The 19069-nt window shown below is 36.8% G+C and overlaps 1 protein-coding gene across 11 annotated transcripts in view; it reads right to left on the reverse strand.

Annotated features, from left to right (window-relative positions):
- LOC106868839 (RUN and FYVE domain-containing protein 2) overlaps window positions 1–19069 on the reverse strand; it is a 247450-nt gene that overhangs the window by 211193 nt on the left and 17188 nt on the right. Inside the window, exon 1 of one of the 11 annotated variants that reach the window (XM_089355726.1) lies at window positions 14083–14272. The exons of 8 other annotated variants lie outside the window; for them this stretch is intronic. In XM_089355726.1, the coding sequence (XP_089211852.1) occupies window positions 14083–14179 (97 nt within the window). In that variant the 5' untranslated portion in view covers window positions 14180–14272. Of the gene's footprint in view, window positions 1–14082; window positions 14378–19069 lie in introns of those variants that run through there. 2 more of the 11 variants (XM_089355732.1, XM_089355736.1) reach the window with 2 other exon arrangements.

Here is a 19069-nt window from a genome sequence, read left to right on the forward strand (position 1 = left end):
ATTCAACTAAAATTCTTCAGAGCGGTGCCCCAGCATGGTCACAATCGAATGACTGAAACAAATAAAAGGGTAATGAAATTAAAGAAAAAAGAAACTGTTTTTGAAGCAGCAATTGTAAAGTGATAGTGAGTGAAACTTTGTTAATCACCTGAATGCCCTTTTGTTTGAATGGGGGTTTGGGAGGGGGGACACAGGAAGCAGCACTGTCTTAAATGTGATCCATACTGTAGTGTGGGCTACAGCTGAAGAGAAACTGATGAGGACAAGCATATTTTGTCTCTGAAGAGGAAGCCTAATTTTAGGATATAGGTTTTGGTAATGTTATACAGTCATGGAAGGTGTCCTGATAGATTATCAGAAATTGCAAGGTCTATCTTGCATGAATTTATTTATAGTTGGACTGTAGTGCAAGACTATATCTTTGCACTGTTGCTAGAGACTCAGTTGTCCGGTCTTCATTCATGGATGTTAACAAGGTTTTGACTGACATGAGGCATTCAGGTTGTGATGGATGATGTTTGTTTGTACAGGGTTGAAAGAAGAGTGAAACATGGTATCATTTGTAAAGGCAGTAAAGGAGTGTGTGTGTGTGTGTGTGTGTGTGTGTGTTTAACACTAATGGTAAGGCCATCAATATACATGGAGAAGTGTATAGATATAAATAAGCCTTAGGGTACATCAGAGTTCTGGAAAGAGCTGTCAACACAAACAGCTATGAAAACATATAAAAGAAAACAGACTGGAGCAATTCAGTTAAATTTTCTTTCTAGATAAATTTGAATGTTTTGCTGGTGTGAAAGACAACACCTTTGCTTTGATAAAGTTTTAAGAGCAAGAAGCCATTAACATGTAATAATAAGGAGCAAGTTTCTAGTAAACCTGATCAATGGAAACTAAAATGGTGGTTACTAAGCAACAGAGGGTTAATTCTCTAGCACTCAGATTAATCTGTCAAATGTAATGCTTATTTATTCACATTGTTTTGAATAATGCATTATATTTTAGCTTCAAGATTTTGGTGATGTGATTATTTATTTTCTGAATAACATTGTAGGATAGGTGTGAGAGGCCAAATCTGGCTGGTTTAAACATAAAACAATGTGGAATATTTGGGCCAGATATGACTGGTTTAAATGCTAAAGGTAATGAAAAGAGGTGGTTTATTTATATACATCTATCACCTATGTGATGCTGAAGGTGAGGGCAACAGAGCAGTAGTTGGTAGGTAAAGAGAGGTAGTCTTTATTGGAAATACAAAACACACCTTGATACACTAGGCTAGATCTGTACATAGAAAAAAAAATTCAAGGACGAGGTTTTTTGCACACCGAGATTGATGGAGGAGACAGTGTCAGAACAAATTGTTTCACTAGGTTAGAGTGATCAGAGAAGACAGTGTATATATTTAGACTTCTACAATGAAAACAAGTTTGATTCCTATAACATGAATCGTAGAAAATTGACAAGAAATACAATGTTCCTTATTCCCACCAATACTACTACCACCACTACCACCACTTCTGAGATCTTTGCTATTTATCTATCCAGGATAAATAAAGTACTAGTTATGAATTGGAGTCCAATTTTTACAATCAAATTCCTTAAAGCAGTCCCTTCTGTCAAGTGAAAAACTTCATTATTAAGCATCACACGAAATACCTGGTACTTAGTTACAGATCTTTACAGTTTGAGCCCAAATCCCATGAAGCTCAACTTATGCTACCATCCCTAGAAAGAGAAAAGGAAAAAATACCAGTCAATTGCTGGGGTCAATTATCATCAGCTGTTCTTTCCCCTTAAAAATTTCTAGTTTGTGTCTATGTATGAAATTATTATTATTATTCTTCTAAGAACAATGAAGTGTGGAAAACTAGAATATTTTATTAAATACTTTGTACTGATTAGTTCAGTCTCATACATTAAGTATTAAAACCTCACCAAGGTCAGTTAGCCTTTGAACTTGATAAAATATAAAATAAGTACCAATAAAGGAGTGGGGTTTATTTCAAATCAGCTACATTCTTTCCTTGCAAATTAGTCAACCTCTACCAAAGTTAACCAATCAATGAAACTCCTTTGTGGTCAATTTGCTAAAAATAGGAGCCAAGTCTCCCTTAAACCACACCATCATAAGAATAGGGGACATCTATCAATAATAATGAAGTTTGGATACACTATAGCTTAAAGACAAGATGATCATGGTTGGAAAGTCTTTGACCAAGGTTGTACAAGAGTTAAACAACAACAACAACCAATATCAAAACATTTAGAGAACTGGAATGGCAGAAATGGTAAAATGCTGGAGTAAAGATAAAAATGTATCTAAGGTAGTTAGTTCCACCTTTCTACATTCTGACTTCAAATTCCAGTTGTGTCTACTCTACCGTTCATCTCTCTGAGTTTGACAGAAACAACCCCTGGCATCTACAGAGATTGATTCACACTTCTGGTCTTATGCCAGAGTTAGAAACTGTTTGTATAATAAGGTAGTGGATGGCGGAATTCAGTGGAACATCAGACAAAATGTCTTATAGCATTCAGTTACATCGCTTTACATTTTCAGTTCAAAATCTGCTATGATTAACTTTACCTTGCATCCTTCTGAGGTCATTAAAGTACTATGGTCAATTAAATTAACTATTTCCTCCCACAAAATTCTGTGACCTTGTGTTTATGTTATAAATAATAATAAATAATGTTAATTATAATCAGAATTACAATTTTAATTATTACCATTGGTGTAATTAATGATGATAATGATAGTGTTATTTTGTCTGTTTTCCAGAAAAGAGTTAAATATTTGAATCAAACACAAAGTAAAAGGATGAAAGACAGAAAGAATGGAGGAGTAGTGAGAGAGAGAGAGAGAGAGAGTGGGAAGGAGGGAGACTAGCAGAGAGATGTAGAGAATAAGAAATAGTAGGCAGTGCATGCGCAGGGACTAGTTCCGGAAGGAATACAAGAAGAGTCTCGTGCGCATGCGTGGTCGTTGGATATTCAAGTTTCGCGCCCTTATTCATTCTTTTTCTCGGCCGGCCGACCATGAGCCTGGACATCTTCAAGCAGTCTCTCTCCAACATTCCAACTCTGGAGACAGCTCTTTCCAACATTCCAACTCTGGAGCTAGACAAATAATCACTCAACATCAATGACAGCGTCTCAGCAACCAAAGGGCGAAGTGCTGCCTATTAACTCTGTAAATAAATATTGTTGTGTTGATAGTTCAGAATCTGTGTTCCGTTGTTTCTTCAGAATTTAATGTACGGAAGCGGGTATACACTTAATGGTGTATAACCACTTTCCTACAACTCTTTTCAGTCACTGAACTAAAGGCCATCCATACTGGAGACAATGCTTCATAGAGTTTTAGTCAATCTTATTTTAGTCTAGTACTATTTTATTGATAATCATCAAATCCCTAAAGGGCACATTAACAAAGAGATGCAATAGTTTACATTGGTAAACACATAAACAGATAGACAGACAGACAGATAAACACATACATTCAAACATACCACAGGCTTCCTCAGTTTCAGCTTACCAGATTCTACTCACAAGGATGCCACGTGAAGAATTCAAATCCAGAACATGATAATTGTGAATTAAACTTCTTAATTACATGACTACATGGAGACACATCATATATTATCTGTTATCTATTTACCAACCTAGCAACAGTTTTGTGTGTTTGTGTGTGTGTGTGTGTGTGCGCGCACGTGCACGCATGTGATCACATGTAAAAAGAAGATCATCAAATACACTACTACTTAGGTATTTCCCATGTTTTTCCAGCATTTGATTTTAATATTTTCTTCTATTACTCAATGAGTATGTATTACAGCAAAATGGCCTGATAAGGAATTGGACTACCAGCTGGTGATTTGCCAATTCAAATCCACTGCAAGCATTACATTATGTTCCCAGGTAGATCACATTATTCTACATTACATCTATTCACATAACCTAAAAAAAAATCATTCATGAGATCACCTGGGGATGATACCTGCATCAGACCAATGTTTTATCTAGTGGGAGATTTTGTTTTTGTTACCTTCTCAAACTCATGAAATGAGTGTTATGCACCACTGGCCCATAAAAGTTCCTTTAGTATTTAAGAAGCATTTTATACTTTTGCTTTCAATGTTTGTGAATAATGAAAGTCACCAGAACTATAGAGTGAATAGGAAATACAAACCAAAGACTTGTATTTTAGTGTAAAGAGAGAAAAGGTTTTAAGCAGGGCTCTTCATTAGAGAAAGTAAACATTGACCCCTACCATCGAGTAAAAGACAATCCTGGAAACATTAGTCATAACCTTTTCTCACAACACCTCAACATAGTATCTTTCTTTTAGGTTTCTTATGTAAACCATTTCTAAATTTTCTAATTTCATGTTTTGAATCTACTTGTTTCAAGAAAATGCGCTTCTTGCTTTGTCCCCGGTTAACCCTGATCAAGCATGCTTATAGCCAAAGCATTCAAACATTGACCATTCCTTGTAATTTTTGTTCAGAAATAACATATCCAGGATTACATTACTCAATCTGTGCTTTTCTTTCTTAACATAGTAGGGCATGACAGTTCAACTGGCAAGTCAAAAGACTATGTAGAGTGATCACAGACAGGCTTGCATCCCAATCGGTTCCTGGAAATGTTTTAAACCTGATGCGGAGTTTGTTGTCTTCATTATGTCCTATAAGTTCTTCGCACTTTAGCACTTCAACAATATTCTTATTAACTGAGAATTAGCCAGTGTACTTGAACTTATGTGAAGTTACTGTTCTGTCAACCAAAGGTGACAAAAATGATGTATCATCAAGGACATTCTTGTTAGGAAGCTTCAACCATCACCTCTAGTCTGTATACAGTCTATCAATCAAGTATAGCTCTGTGGTAACGTTCTGGTCTAAAATTATGAGTTCAAATTTTGCTAGAGTTGACGTATTTCATTCTCCCCATGATAATAGTACCAGCAATATACTGAGATCAATTCAATCAACTATATTCCTATTCATTAATAGTGTATAACCAAATTGGTAAATACTCCACAGGGATGATTTTTGCCTTTCAGTTTAGTACCAAAGCCAGTCTATATAAACTGCATCATAATTTGTAGCACTGCATCTAATTCAAAATTACTATTATTATTATTATTATAAAAGGCAACAGAAATAGAAGAACAACAAACTAAGTGACTTACAGCACTTGAAACTGGTGCTTCTTAGAGGTCAGTTCAAATCTCATAAGTGTTGGCTAATAATGTAAGTACTACTGATACAATGCTTTGATTCCAACAAAAATAGTCTTGAAAAGCCACGAATGTAATTTTTGCTTTTCTTCTTTCAGAACGTCATTAAAATGAATTTCAATTCAGTTGCAATTTTAATTCAATTCATTCATATGCACTTCAACATTACAGTGTATTACAGTGTATAAACAAAATAGAAAATTAAATATTATTAATCAAGGATTCATCACAAAGGAAGAAATTGATGGCAGGGTGTCAAAGACTCTTTGTGTGTCTTATAACAGAAACAACAAGACAACACCATAAATTCAAATATTGGAGTCAATTTAATAGCATCTACACTTTCTTCTAAAACTGAGGCGCCTGTGTCTACATTAGAAAAACTTATTTTAATGCAGAATACAGGGTAAGCACTAGTGCCCTATAGAGTACACTAGATGTATAAGTAAAAACAAAAGATAATAGAATGGTCACGATATTAACAATGTAAAGTTAAGCAGAAAACGGATTAAAGTGAGATATATAGATAATGGGAAGGAAAATAGTGAATAATGATGCAGTAAATTTCAGTACACATTGAAAACAATCTCACATGAATAAAAGGGAGATTATTGATGGCAAGGGAGACAACTCAATGGGCCAATGCGAGAGCAGCTGCCAGTCCTGCTTTACAGCAGCTAATCTTCCACGAAATAACATTCTACTGCTTCAAGAACACTTAGATTAATGTGGGTGTGAATGTATTGTGCCAAAGAAAAATAAGGAATGAGTACAACTGGTACACTGTTGATCGTTGGTCTGTTCAAACAAGGCTGGCTTGAATATGATAAAAACTGTATACAAAACTTAAAACAGAATATAGTAAGAGGAAAAAAGTTGCCTTATTCACTACACAAACCTGTTTCACTTTATCCACCTGACACTAACAAATTATCTATCTTCATTTTATTTATTAGCTCATCCTAAGAGAAGCTGCATCTGTGAACTTAGAGATGTTAAAAATGAATATCAACCATATTGGTCTCACTGATCTAAGTCTGCAATTATAAGAAAGAATTGAGCAGTCATGGAGATAAAGTAGAGTCATGAGAAAAAATAAGTTGATTTCATTGGGTTGGGCAGAACAGATAAGTAACTAGCAAATTCATAGAAGTCTGCTGTAATAGTGGTAGAAAGACAGTGCATTTGTAAGCTACTAGTTTCAATGCAGTGTAAAGTGGATCACTGTCAATAAGTCAAATGGTCTTCTTTTGGATGTAATCTAGGATGTCTTTTGCATGTAGTATTAGCTTAACAACAAATGTCTGAGCATTACTACAATGTGGGTCTTACTTGAATTTTATAGGTCAACATTTAATCATGGCTAAAATATTTGCTACTCTAAAAGAAAACCTAGACTTGGGTTTGTGGTTTGTAGTTTTGGCAATAATATATATATGAAGTCACTGTGGACATTGAGGCCTATCATGACTTCAGTTTAAACTGCAGATCATTTATGAGTAAAGTAGATAAAGTACATGAATGTTCCTTTGATAACTGTAGTGATCATGTTTATATGCTATAAAAGACAAGGTTGTCACATTTATATTAAATAATGTCTCTTTTAGAGGAGGCAGTGCAGGTCTGGCATGTGGTATCTAAGTTACAAATGGATTACACTTGTGTGTAAAAGGATAAAAAGTATTAAATAACAGTATTATCTGAAGAATGTGTATTATTAGAAATGACAGTAAATGTGTTGTTAGTATACAAAATAATGAGCATGGATCACATAACAGAATCTTTGATCAGACCAGAGCAGAGAGTGTCAACCAAATCCACTCACAAGGCCAAGGCTATAGTAGAAGACACTTGCCCAAGGTGTCATGCAGTGGGACCGAATCTGGAACCATGTGGTTGGGAAGCAAGCTTCTTACCACAGAGCCACACCTTATTCACTGCCTTAAAGTTTAATGTTGTCTGCAGCTGAATTATTTTGTAGTTAAGTGTCACTGATGAATAACACAGTGAATCAAATATTTGGAACTACTTTTAATGGTGACTGATCTAAGCTGCTCCATCAATTGCACATGCAATAATGTTTTTGAGAGGAACATTTATACAATTAACCCTTACTGCTAGACTGGCCCTCATGCCGGTGGCACGTAAAAAGCACCCACTACACTCTTGGAGTGGTTGGTGTTAAGAAGGGCATCTAGCTGTAGAAACTCTGCCAGATCAGATTGGAGTCTGGTGTACCCATCTGGTTCACCAGTCTCCAGTCAAATCGTCCAACCCATGTTAGCATGGAAAGCGGATGTTAAATGATGATGAATTACACATATGTACATATATAAACATATCTATATAAACACATATATACACATTCATACATATATGCACATACACACACACACACATATACACACACACACACACACATATATATATACACACACACATATATACACACACACACACATATATACACACACACACACACATATATACACACACACACACACATATATACACACACACACACACATATATACACACACACACACATATATACACACACACACACATATATACACACACACACATATATATACACACACACACATATACACACACACACATATATACACACACACACACATATACACACACACACACACACACACACACACACATATACACACACACACAAACATATATACACACACACATATATACACACACACATACACACACACACACATACACACACACACACACACACACACACACACACATATATATATATATATATACAAGAATAAGGGCAGGGAATCGTCAATTAATAATAGAATTAATAATTAACAATTTTGCCAAGTAGTTCAGTATGAAAAAACCTTTATCAGTAAAACCATTTATCATCATAAATATACAGGGATTAGCATTGAGTTGCTTCTCCAACATACTGAAAATTTAGAAATAGCAGTCAAAGAACTACTGATTCTAAACTACAAATTTTTCTCTAAACGGATGGCGATATTTATGGCACACATAGAACAAAAAACCGGAGGGAAAAGCGTAAACAAAACAAGTCTTTAGTTAATTGGATACGAATCGTTTCATGGTTAAGCGAATGAAAATTTCACTATTCCAATCTTCAGCCCAAATATTCTGATAAATTTGAAAGTGTCTCTAAAAAAATTCACGGTAATTTTTGGCCATGCGACACCAAAAATCAACGATAAGAAAGGCACTTACGAATTCATCGGCCAGTAAGTTCAGGCATCTCACCCCAAAGAAATCTATTCCATGTGCGTCACAAGTAGTCCCGTATGAAAAGAAGTCCTCTTGTGGAGGGATTACGGTTTAACCATCTAACTTCTTTGGGGTGAGATGCCTGAACTCACTGGCCGATGAATTCGTAAGTGCCTTTCTTATCGTTGATTTTTGGTGTCGCATGGCCAAAAATTACCGTGAATTTTTTTAGAGACACTTTCAAATTTATCAGAATATTTGGGCTGAAGATTGGAATAGTGAAATTTTCATTCGCTTAACCATGAAACGATTCGTATCCAATTAACTAAAGACTTGTTTTGTTTACGCTTTTCCCTCCGGTTTTTTGTTCTATGTGTGCCATAAATATCGCCATCCGTTTAGAGAAAAATTTGTAGTTTAGAATCAGTAGTTCTTTGACTGCTATTTCTAAATTTTCAGTATGTTGGAGAAGCAACTCAATGCTAATCCCTGTATATTTATATATATATATATATATATACAGCAAAAATTTTGATTCAGATGAATATGGTACTTAAGTTGAGGCACCGGAATTTAGTACGGTTTTATCCGTACAATCTCAAAATTAAGTGATTAAAATCAAAGTAAGCAACAAGGATATCCAGAGGTAATGCAGTATGATCATTTCACGCAACTCCATTTAATTGAACAATGCAGCCATTACATCAATATAAATGCAGAGCAATCCTCAGCTGCAGAAAGACATAGAATTTGATTAAATCAAAACAGATGGACACATTAGTATAATTTTACTTAAAATCTCCAAGAAGTTAAGGAGATAAACAAAGAATATGCTGCCTTCACATCAGCTAAGAAGCTACTGAGGTATCAGGAAGAAAGACTTATTACAGATTTTGCTTGTCACTGTTTTATGGGGTCAGTTTTAATTCATAGACTAGTTTTATCAAATCCTTGCATATCTAAGGCCTGAGAGAACAAGGGGCCGTGTCTGTTAGGGGTAGAGCTCAGGGTGTTGGCAGAAATCATAGTGGGTATAGTCATAAAAAAAAACAAGATTTATTAGAAGCAATATCATGAGATTTGGTAAAGGAAAAACTTAAATCATGATGTTAGCTGAAAATTAAAGAGGCCAGCCACTAGTAGACCATTGATAATGAAACCGGGGAAATCTTATCATGTAGTACTATGGTTAAATATTTTAAACAATATTGCTATATTGTATAAAGTTAAAGTTTAGAGTTATTCAGAGGATTATTAAGAAGAATATTATAACAAAAGGATAAAAAAAAGATTAAAAGTTTTTTGAATACTTTTGAGTATAAACCAAACTTTTACCACAATAGAGGGAGGAAAAGAAATTATCTAGAAATAGTTTAATATTTATACATATTATATACTTAAATACTAACTTATCAGATGGAATCTGTGAATATTGATCAATTGGTATATACTGGTATTTAATAAAGGAGTACTGAGGTAAAAGAACATGCTAACTATATATTAATTAAATTATAATCATTAGTTTTTTTCGTTGATTTAAATAAGAGTTTTGACTTATTTCCAGCAGATGGACATACCTAGTATGTCCTTTGATTAATTTTAATCCTTCAACTATTTAATGCATTTTGGGCCTGCATTTGCCTATATTATTGATTCTGTTGTTATCATGTTTAATTGTTACACTAGATAATAATAGAGTCAATAATATTTTCACAAATATTTTCCACTCAATTATTTGCTCCGTATTGAAATTATTTTCACACTGGTGGCTGCCATGTTTCGGTGCAAAACGAATCAATTGCAGCACAGACTTCAATGTGGTGGGTTTTGGCTTTTCATAAGAAACGGAAGTGGTTCACAGGACGAAGAAGGAGGAAAAAATGAAATGGAGGGGATGTTGTATTCTGATCATGGCAGCCAAATAATACAATAGATACAGAAGTGATTTTATATATATATATATATATATATATATATATGGGAGATTATACAAAAAATAACAACAGACGAGGACAGGTGGTGTAAATAACAAAAGTATATATTAGTATGACGCTCGGGAATACGGAAAGTCTTTGACGTTTCGAGCTACGCTCTTCAACAGAAAGAATACGGAGACAAGGAGAAAAACACGGAGAAAAAAAATTGAATAGTGTTCAGTCAACGGTCAATCATAATAATGGCCGATCATAACAATGGCTGACTGACCGGAAGTTAGAAATTCTTATTTCAGGAGAGCTAAGAAAGGGGGAGATAACGAACGGTGATCGGGAACGAGGGGCTGTGTGTGGGAGGTAGACTGCTGGTGATCTTGACGTATGTAGTGTGAAAATGGGGGAAGGGAGAAAGGGAGAAAGTAGTTGGTCAGTTGTAGTGTGTGCGTGGTGTGATGCGAGGGTATTGGTGTGGTGTGCGTGGTGTGATGCAAGGGTATTGGTGTGGTGTGATGTGAGGGTGTTGGGAGGTGGGGAAGGCATGGGTGGAGTGTGGGGTAGAGGTAGGGGTATGTGGGTAGGGTGGGGTATGTGGGTAGGAGTGGGTGGTGGGTGTAAGGAATTGGATGGGGTGGAGTGGGAAGGTAGAGTAGGAGTGTGTTGGGGTGTGGTGGGATGAGCTTATGAGGGAGTGTTGAGGAGGAGGGAGAAGGGGAAGGTCGATGTAAGAGAGGGGGAAGATGGGTATGGGAGGGGAGAGGAAGAGAGGAGAGAGGGTGGGTATAAGAGAGGGAAGGGGGATTGAGAGAGGGGGAAGGTGGGTATGGGGGGAGAAAGAGGGGAAGGTGGGTATGGGGGGAGAAAGAGAGGAAGAGAAAGAGAGGAAGAGAAAGAGAGTGAGAGAGAGGGAAGAGGGGTATGGGGGGGAAGAAGAAAGGAAGAGAAAGAGAGTGAGAGAGAGGGGAAGAGAGTGAGAGAGTAAGGGTGAGAGAGTAAGAGAGTAAGAGTGTAGAGAGTAGGAGAGTAAGAGTGTAGAGAGTAAGAGTGAGAGAGGGGGGAGTACGGGTGAGAGAGGGGGGAGTACGGGAGAGGGGGAGGGGGAGTACGAGAGAAGAGAGTGAGAGAGAGTAAGAGAGAGGAGAGAAAGAGGAGTGAAAGAGTAGGAGAGTAAGAGTGTAGAGAGTAAGAGTGAGAGAGGGGGGAGTACGAGAGAAGAGAGTGAGAGAGAGTAAGAGAGAGGAGAGAAAGAGTAGGGGTGAAGAGAAGTGGGAGTGGAGAGAAGTATGAAGAGAGGTGAAGAGACGTACAAAGAAGTAGGAGTCGGAGCAGGAGGTGGGGGAGGGGAGAGATGGGTGGTAGGAGGGGGGGTGGGGGAGAGAGACAGGAGGAGGGGGTTAGATGAAGAGTGGAGGGGAGTTGAGCCCATGTGGCGCAAAGGAGCGAAGATAGAAGATTAATCCCTGTTCACGGCGCAAACGGGAGTCCGGATGGCCCCTGTGCATGGACAATCCAAACACAGACAGGTGTTGCCGCAAGGAGTGGCCGGCAGAACGGAAGTGGCGTGACACCGGGGTGTCATTGCCGACGTTGATATCTCGGAGGTGTTCCGCGAATCGGTCGGCCAGGCGCCGCCCCGTTTGTCCGATGTACAGGGATTGGCAGAGAGAGCAGGAGAGGCAATATATGATGTTGGTAGACGTGCAGGTGAAGGAGTCGGTGATGCGATAGGGTCGGTGATGGGTGCTGGTGAGGAGGGTGGTGTTGGAGAGGTAAGGGCAAGTGCGGCAGCGTGGGCGGGAGCAGGGGAACGAGCCAGGTTGGGAGGTTGGGTTGGGGAAAAAGCTGTGGACCAAGAGGTCCCGTAGGTTGTGGGCTCGTTTGAAGGAGGGGAGGGGTCGATTAGGGAAGATGTGGGAGGTGGAGGGGTCGGACTGGAGGCGCCGAAAAGCTCGGAGAATGGAGCGTTGGAGGGGTAGGGTGGTGGGATGGTAGGTGAGGGGAAAAGGGAGGCGGGAAACGGCAGGGCGGGTTCGGGTTGAGAGAGCAGATGCACGGTCCACAGAACGTGCTCTGGCAAGGGCGGTGTGGATGGTGGTGGGTGGATATCCACGCAGGCTAAAGTGGTGAACGATGGAGTTATACCCATCATATTTCACTGTGAAATTAGGTCTGTGAAGTTCTTTTTGGTAGATTGAGATGAGAAAAACTCATCAGAATTTGCTTGGCTCTTCTTCAAGATAACAGAACGAAGGCTATTTCAGCATTTTGGAAGGAGGAGATATGTGAAACTTAATCAGTTGTTAAATAACACAACTGGTTGTCACAATCCCCATCTAAAGCCGTCCAAAAGGTGTCACTTCAATGGGTCTAATTTCAGAGGGGGACAAAGTATATATAGAGATGACTCATTATAATTATTTATAATTCACACGACAGTGGGGCTGTAGTAATGACTAGAGCTTATCAAAGACAAAACATATATAAATATAATTTTATCGCTCTACTTTGTTATTAAAAGACTTTCATTATCTTCCTGTTTGAACACATGACATAGTTTCAAATAAACTAGAAAGTTCGGATCTTTTTTAAAACGGGAGCCACATTTTTCATTAACGAAACACTTTGAAACTTGGAACACTGGTAGAATGTGTCATATAAAACATCTTTTTCTCTTAGTCTTCTTAAAAAAAAAAGAAATCCCTAAGTTATTCCATGTTAAAGTTGTCGTATTTCTGTAATTTCAACCAATCACTGATGTCCATTCAGCCGATATACATTAAGTGCCGACTACATAAACAAACGATTCTGAAACAATTCTATCGGTGATAGGGTTAGGGTTAGGGTTAGGGTAAAACAGCAAATTTTAAAAGAAAAAAGCAAATAAAACGAAGAAAAAAAAAGAAAATGAAAAAAGCAAATTTAAAATGAAAAAAGCAAATAAAACGAAGCTATGGCTTAATCAGCCAAAGGAGCAAATGTAAACAACTGAATACTTGTCAGTGATTGGTTGAAATTATCGAAATAAGACAATTTTTTACATGAAATAAATTCGAATACAAAAATATTTTTCTGTTCTATAACACAAAATAGATAAGTATACGAAGTTTGAAAGTCTTTCGGTACCAAAAACATTACGTAAAACATTAATGAAAAATGTGGCCCCCGTTTTAAAAAAGATCCGAAAGTTCTTATTGACATTTGCTATTTTTTAAAATTTTTATACAAGGACATAATACAAAAAAAATATTGCAAGTGAGAGATGTCAACTGAAATATCAAATGTAATGCATATGTGAGAGAAAGAGATTGCTATGAAATTCAGTTCGGGTAAATAAGAGATGCATGCCAAATATAATTACTAGAATTTATGTAGAATAGTGGTGATTTGCACTATTGTTGAAAACTGCCTGTTCTCACAGAATAAGACCAAGCCAATAACAAAGCTTCGATCGATGCAGTTGCTTTGCCTGCACACAGTTGCAGCTAAATCTCTCTCCAATTAGATCCTATTATTTTAAAGATAAAAGGACACTTTGAACAAAATACTCCTTGATGTACAAAAGGACAGGCTGGTCGAAGCTTTGATTATAAATCTGTTCAATTAGAATTGACCTGTGACCAAACAGCAGCAGCAACAGTAACATTTCAGTTGTTTTAGATTTTTACATACCTGCATATGTAGACACTATGAGTGGATGATCTTGATCAACTTCAGAAAATGAGTCTCTGTTTACATTCTCCCAGATGTTGAGAAAAAACGAAGACATTTCTCTTTATGCAGTAAGTATATACACAATAGACAGATAGACATACAATTTTAATAAATGGCAAAACAATACTACACCATTCACTGGTTTACTGGTAAACAAATAACTAAAATGAACTTTACTTCCTTTTCATTGTATGCTGGGGTGAGGTGAAAGTCATAATGATGATGGTGGTAGGAGTGATATTGTTTTTTTTCTTATGATTTCAGTTTGTTGTACAACAGTTTTGTTCTGTACTCACCCACATCCCCATAAATTATCAGCATTTGTCACATTCACATGAACACTTATGCACATGCACAGACACACACACACACACACACACAATGTCAATGTCAGAAATGTAATTTTAAAAAATATGACCTCTGAAATCAGTTAAAATAAAGATCCTTGTCATTATCACCACCACCACCATCACTATTATTATTAACTACCTCCAAACCCACCATCACCTTCATAATCACAACCACTGAACTAATGATAAAGCCTCTATGCAGTCACTTAACCTACTAGAAATAACAGCAAAATACCCACGAAGGTGAAGGGCATATTAGTCAATGTAGCTCTAGAGGTACACATAAAGACGGAAGTACCATTGATGAAAAATCTTTGATCATACATCTGCTCAATCAGGATTGACCCAGGGTTAAAAACATCACCACCACCACCAGCTACAACAGTTTCCTACTACTACTACTACTACTACTACTACTACTACTACTACTATCAACAACTGTGATTTAATTTATCATTTTGTTTTTGTTTTTGTTTTCTTGTTATCAACAATGAGCAATGTGTTGAAGTATGGTTTTAATCACTATTAGAAGCAACAAAACGCATGGGGAGAGAGAAAGAGAATGTGAGAAAGAAAGAGAAAGATAGACAAAACTTAGAGAAAGAGAAAGAGGGAAAAGAACAATGAGAGAGTAAGAGAGGAATAATTAGTGAGGTAGGAGAAGACCACTATTATTGAAATATCAAATTTATGCAGGGAAGATGAAGAGCAAGTGTCTTCTACTATAGCCTCGGGCTGACCAAAGCCTTGAGTGGGTTTGGTAGACAGAAACTGAAAGAAGCCCATCGTGTGTGTGTGTGAGTGTGTGTCCACCATCACTTGACAACCGATGTTGTGTGTTTATGTCCCTGTAACTTAGTGGTTTGGCAAAAGAGACCAATAGGGTAAGTACTGGGCTTACAAAGGGGTCGATTTGTTCGACTAAAGGCAATGTTTCAGCATGGCTGCAGTCAAATGACTGAAATAAATACAAGAATAAAACAAAATATATATATATATATATATATATATATATATATTACACACACACACACACACATATATATATATATATATATATATGTTTCTGTCTACCAAATCCACTCACAAGGTGCCATGCAGTGGAATTGAACCTGAAACTACGTGGTTGGGAAGCAAACTTCTTACCACACAGCCGCAATTCATTGTAAAATACAAATGTCTTATAACACTGTTGGCATGAAGGTTGGAGTTCAGTTCCACTGTCATGGAATGAAACAATTGAGAAAAAAAATCTCTTCTTGGATAAAACATTCCATTTTTGGTGCCTATTCCGGTGAAAGAGACTCTATGCTGTTGCTTGATATGTTAGAATTAACAACCATCTACTCCTCAAATCATCACATCCTACCATCTTTAAAAAAATGGACACATTAGACAGTTTGGTCACAAATATATGGAAGGAAACAAAAATTGGTGATCACAACTGGAATGTTTTTGATCAAAGGACTGCTTGATCAGGGCTGGTCTGAGGCGAAATAAGTTGAACTGAGGTTATGCAGAATAAAAAATTTTACCAAAAATACAACAAAACACCTGCACTGTGTTTGAACTACCAACCTGTGAGTAGATAATCCAATACCATAGTTATATATTGAAATGAGAGTGTTGATGATGGCTAAAATGGTATAGTACCAGGGAGGCAACCAGCCAAGTAGTTGACAGTTCTGGCAAGAGCACATCTCCAGTAAAGACTGCATCACAAAGACAGACCTTCCTCTTCAGGGACAATAAATGCTTTAGACTCCAGCAATTGTTTTAAATTTGGGCACAAAGCAAGCAATTTTTGGAGTAGGAAGTTAGTTAATACTGTCAACCTCAATATTGACTGGCACTTTATTTTATTGACCTGAAAAGGATGAAAAGCAAAGTAGATCTCAGCAGATCCAACAATATGTTGAACAAAATCAAACCTTCTGACCCAAACTGTTGGATCCTGTCTGTCTAGCATGGAAAGCAGATGTAAAAATTATGATGATGATGGATAAACACAGTTGTATTTCATGGACTAATCTAATAAGCATTTTATTTTCAATTTTCCAATACTAGCATAATTTCCCATCTCACCATCTGCCACACCTCTTGTAGGGGGCCTTCATCACCTGGCACACAAAAATAGAGTTACACCAGCCAATTCTGTTGTGTATGTCACTGTTTTGGTGTTTAGTCTTTTTTTTATAATGTATGTCATTCCTCTCACCAACCACTTTACAACATTCATTAGATGTATTGTACCACTAGCACTAGAAAAGTTTTTCCCATCAAAAATAAGGAATCTGCTCTCCCCTACATTGCCTCTGTTCATTCCATCCATTTTGGTGTGTGTTTTTTACAGATGAACGCCCTTCCTAACACTAAACAATACACAGCATGGAATCATAATGAATGTAAAATAATTTAATATATTTAAGCTTAAAATGTAGATGCAAACACAATGGATATATGAAAGGGATTCAAATGAAAATACCCATAAAAATTTTCTACCGGGTTTACTCATTTTTTATTCTATTTTGTACACCCACTAACATCTACTCTTCTTGAAAATACAAAATCTGTGTGACATGCAAAATAGAATTACACATTGAGAGAGCCTCCTTTATTTCTTCCTCACTATAGTATTACAATTAACAATTCTAGAAATAATACTATTTCATCATGAAAGGGTGACAGTGAGGTAGAGATTGAAGAGTGTTGAGCTATTTACCAACAGTTTTCAATACTGTCAATCCACACTTACATTCTTTAAAGCTGTCTTTTGTCCCAAACAATGCTCAAGGCCACTGTAGTGTGACTACAAAAAAGGAAAAGAAGAGGCCTTCAAATTCAAACAATATCAACTGACAAAAAACTTAAAGGATTAGATATCATAGATCAGAGGAAAACAAGATGTTGGAAGTGAGTTCCAGTGAGCAGCAGCGGAAGGAAAAAAGCTATCAGGATAAAAGGACTTATGACTAACAGGAAACTTGACCGAGAAACAATGTGCTTGAGAATGGAAGCAGACAACATGTTTAATGGTCTTAACAGAAGGTTCATCAGAACAATGACTACTTCAATGGAAATACTTACACATTTCAAAAATGAACCAAACGACTCCAGCCTAATACAAAAAAGAGGACCTGCCGTATTAATAATTCAGTTCTGAACTTGATTGAGCAAGTTAAGACACTCAGATGAGATACCAGCACAAAAATTACAGCAATACTCAATACAAAGTTGAATGTGGCCTTACAGAGATACAAGATACCTTCAGCTAAGAAATTTGTGAGCACTGAAGAGAGATCCAGCCTTCTTGGTAACCAAAATGGCAATACACTGAATATATTTCTTCTAAGAGAGAACTTTAGCCAAATTCAAACTCAAACCAAGAATTTGGATACTGTAGCTTTCTGAAAGATCAACCCCACTCATAGCAATGACATAAAGCAATGGCTGCCTATAACAATTAATTAACAAGGGGTTTGTCTTGCCAACATTAAAAGCCACCAGCCAGTCACCAACCCCACTCCACGACTAAATAAAGTCCACCCTCAAGTACGGCAATTTGTTCATGATGACTAATTTTGTCATGACAGGAGTAAACAGCAGTATCATCAGCATAGATGGCAAGTTTAGAAATATGATCTGGAAAGTCATCAGAGAAAAGGAGGGAAATAGGTAGGACCAAGTACAGAACATTGAGGCACTCAGAATCTATTAATATCAACCCAAATGAAAAATATCCACAGCATAAAAAAATTTGTGACTATAAATGAATTTAAAGAAAATCATAGCACTTATCTGCTAGAAATAGCAGGCAAATCTCTCTCAAAATCACACATTTAATGTTCAGCACTTTCAGAGAGGAGGGTTAATTGAATAGAGAAATAATAACATTAATATATATTAATAACAAGGGTGAAAAAGAGAATATAGATCTTCCAGTAATCCCATCAAATTCCATTCATAAATTACTAAACTAAAATTAAGGGTGAACAGATATAATGAAAGACGCCAGGTATCTTTATGTAAATGACTGGCACAATTTTATTTATAAACAGACTTCTGCTACTTCAACTCAGCATCTAGAAAATGAGAAGTCAGCGAATTCCGATGTGTTGTTAAATAACAATGAAACAGTTTAGTTCGATCCTCGTTCTACGCTACTGAAAAGACCTGTGTTCTTACAACGTTGTTAAATTTCACAGAAAAGACGTATGTAATTCCAAGTACTTATTTTCTGTAAGAGAGATAACTCATAAAATATTAAAATATTTCAGTTGTCTCCCTTTAAAATAGCGAGCTGGGGTATTTAATTATATTTTGTTGTTCTAAATGAACTTGTAAAAAAATTTTGTTTGAGCATTTACTTCCAGAGTTGCGTTATTGGAACCCCATCGATTTTCTTTTCTAGACATATCCATCCACCAAGACTGCGTTCTAACCCAAGCGATATATTCTATGAGCTCTGAAAAGAATTCGTGTCCACACAATAAGACAGTTATACTTCACTGCACTACACCACATGTATTAGTGTGGGCGTGAGAAAGACTTAGTCGTTAGATTACCTGTCAAATAGCGAAGAGGTCAGCAATTCA

Source organism: Octopus bimaculoides, chromosome 7, assembly GCF_046866305.1.
Source record: "Octopus bimaculoides isolate indiv1 chromosome 7, ASM4686630v1, whole genome shotgun sequence".
In the NCBI taxonomy this organism is placed as follows: Eukaryota; Metazoa; Mollusca; class Cephalopoda; order Octopoda; family Octopodidae; genus Octopus; species Octopus bimaculoides.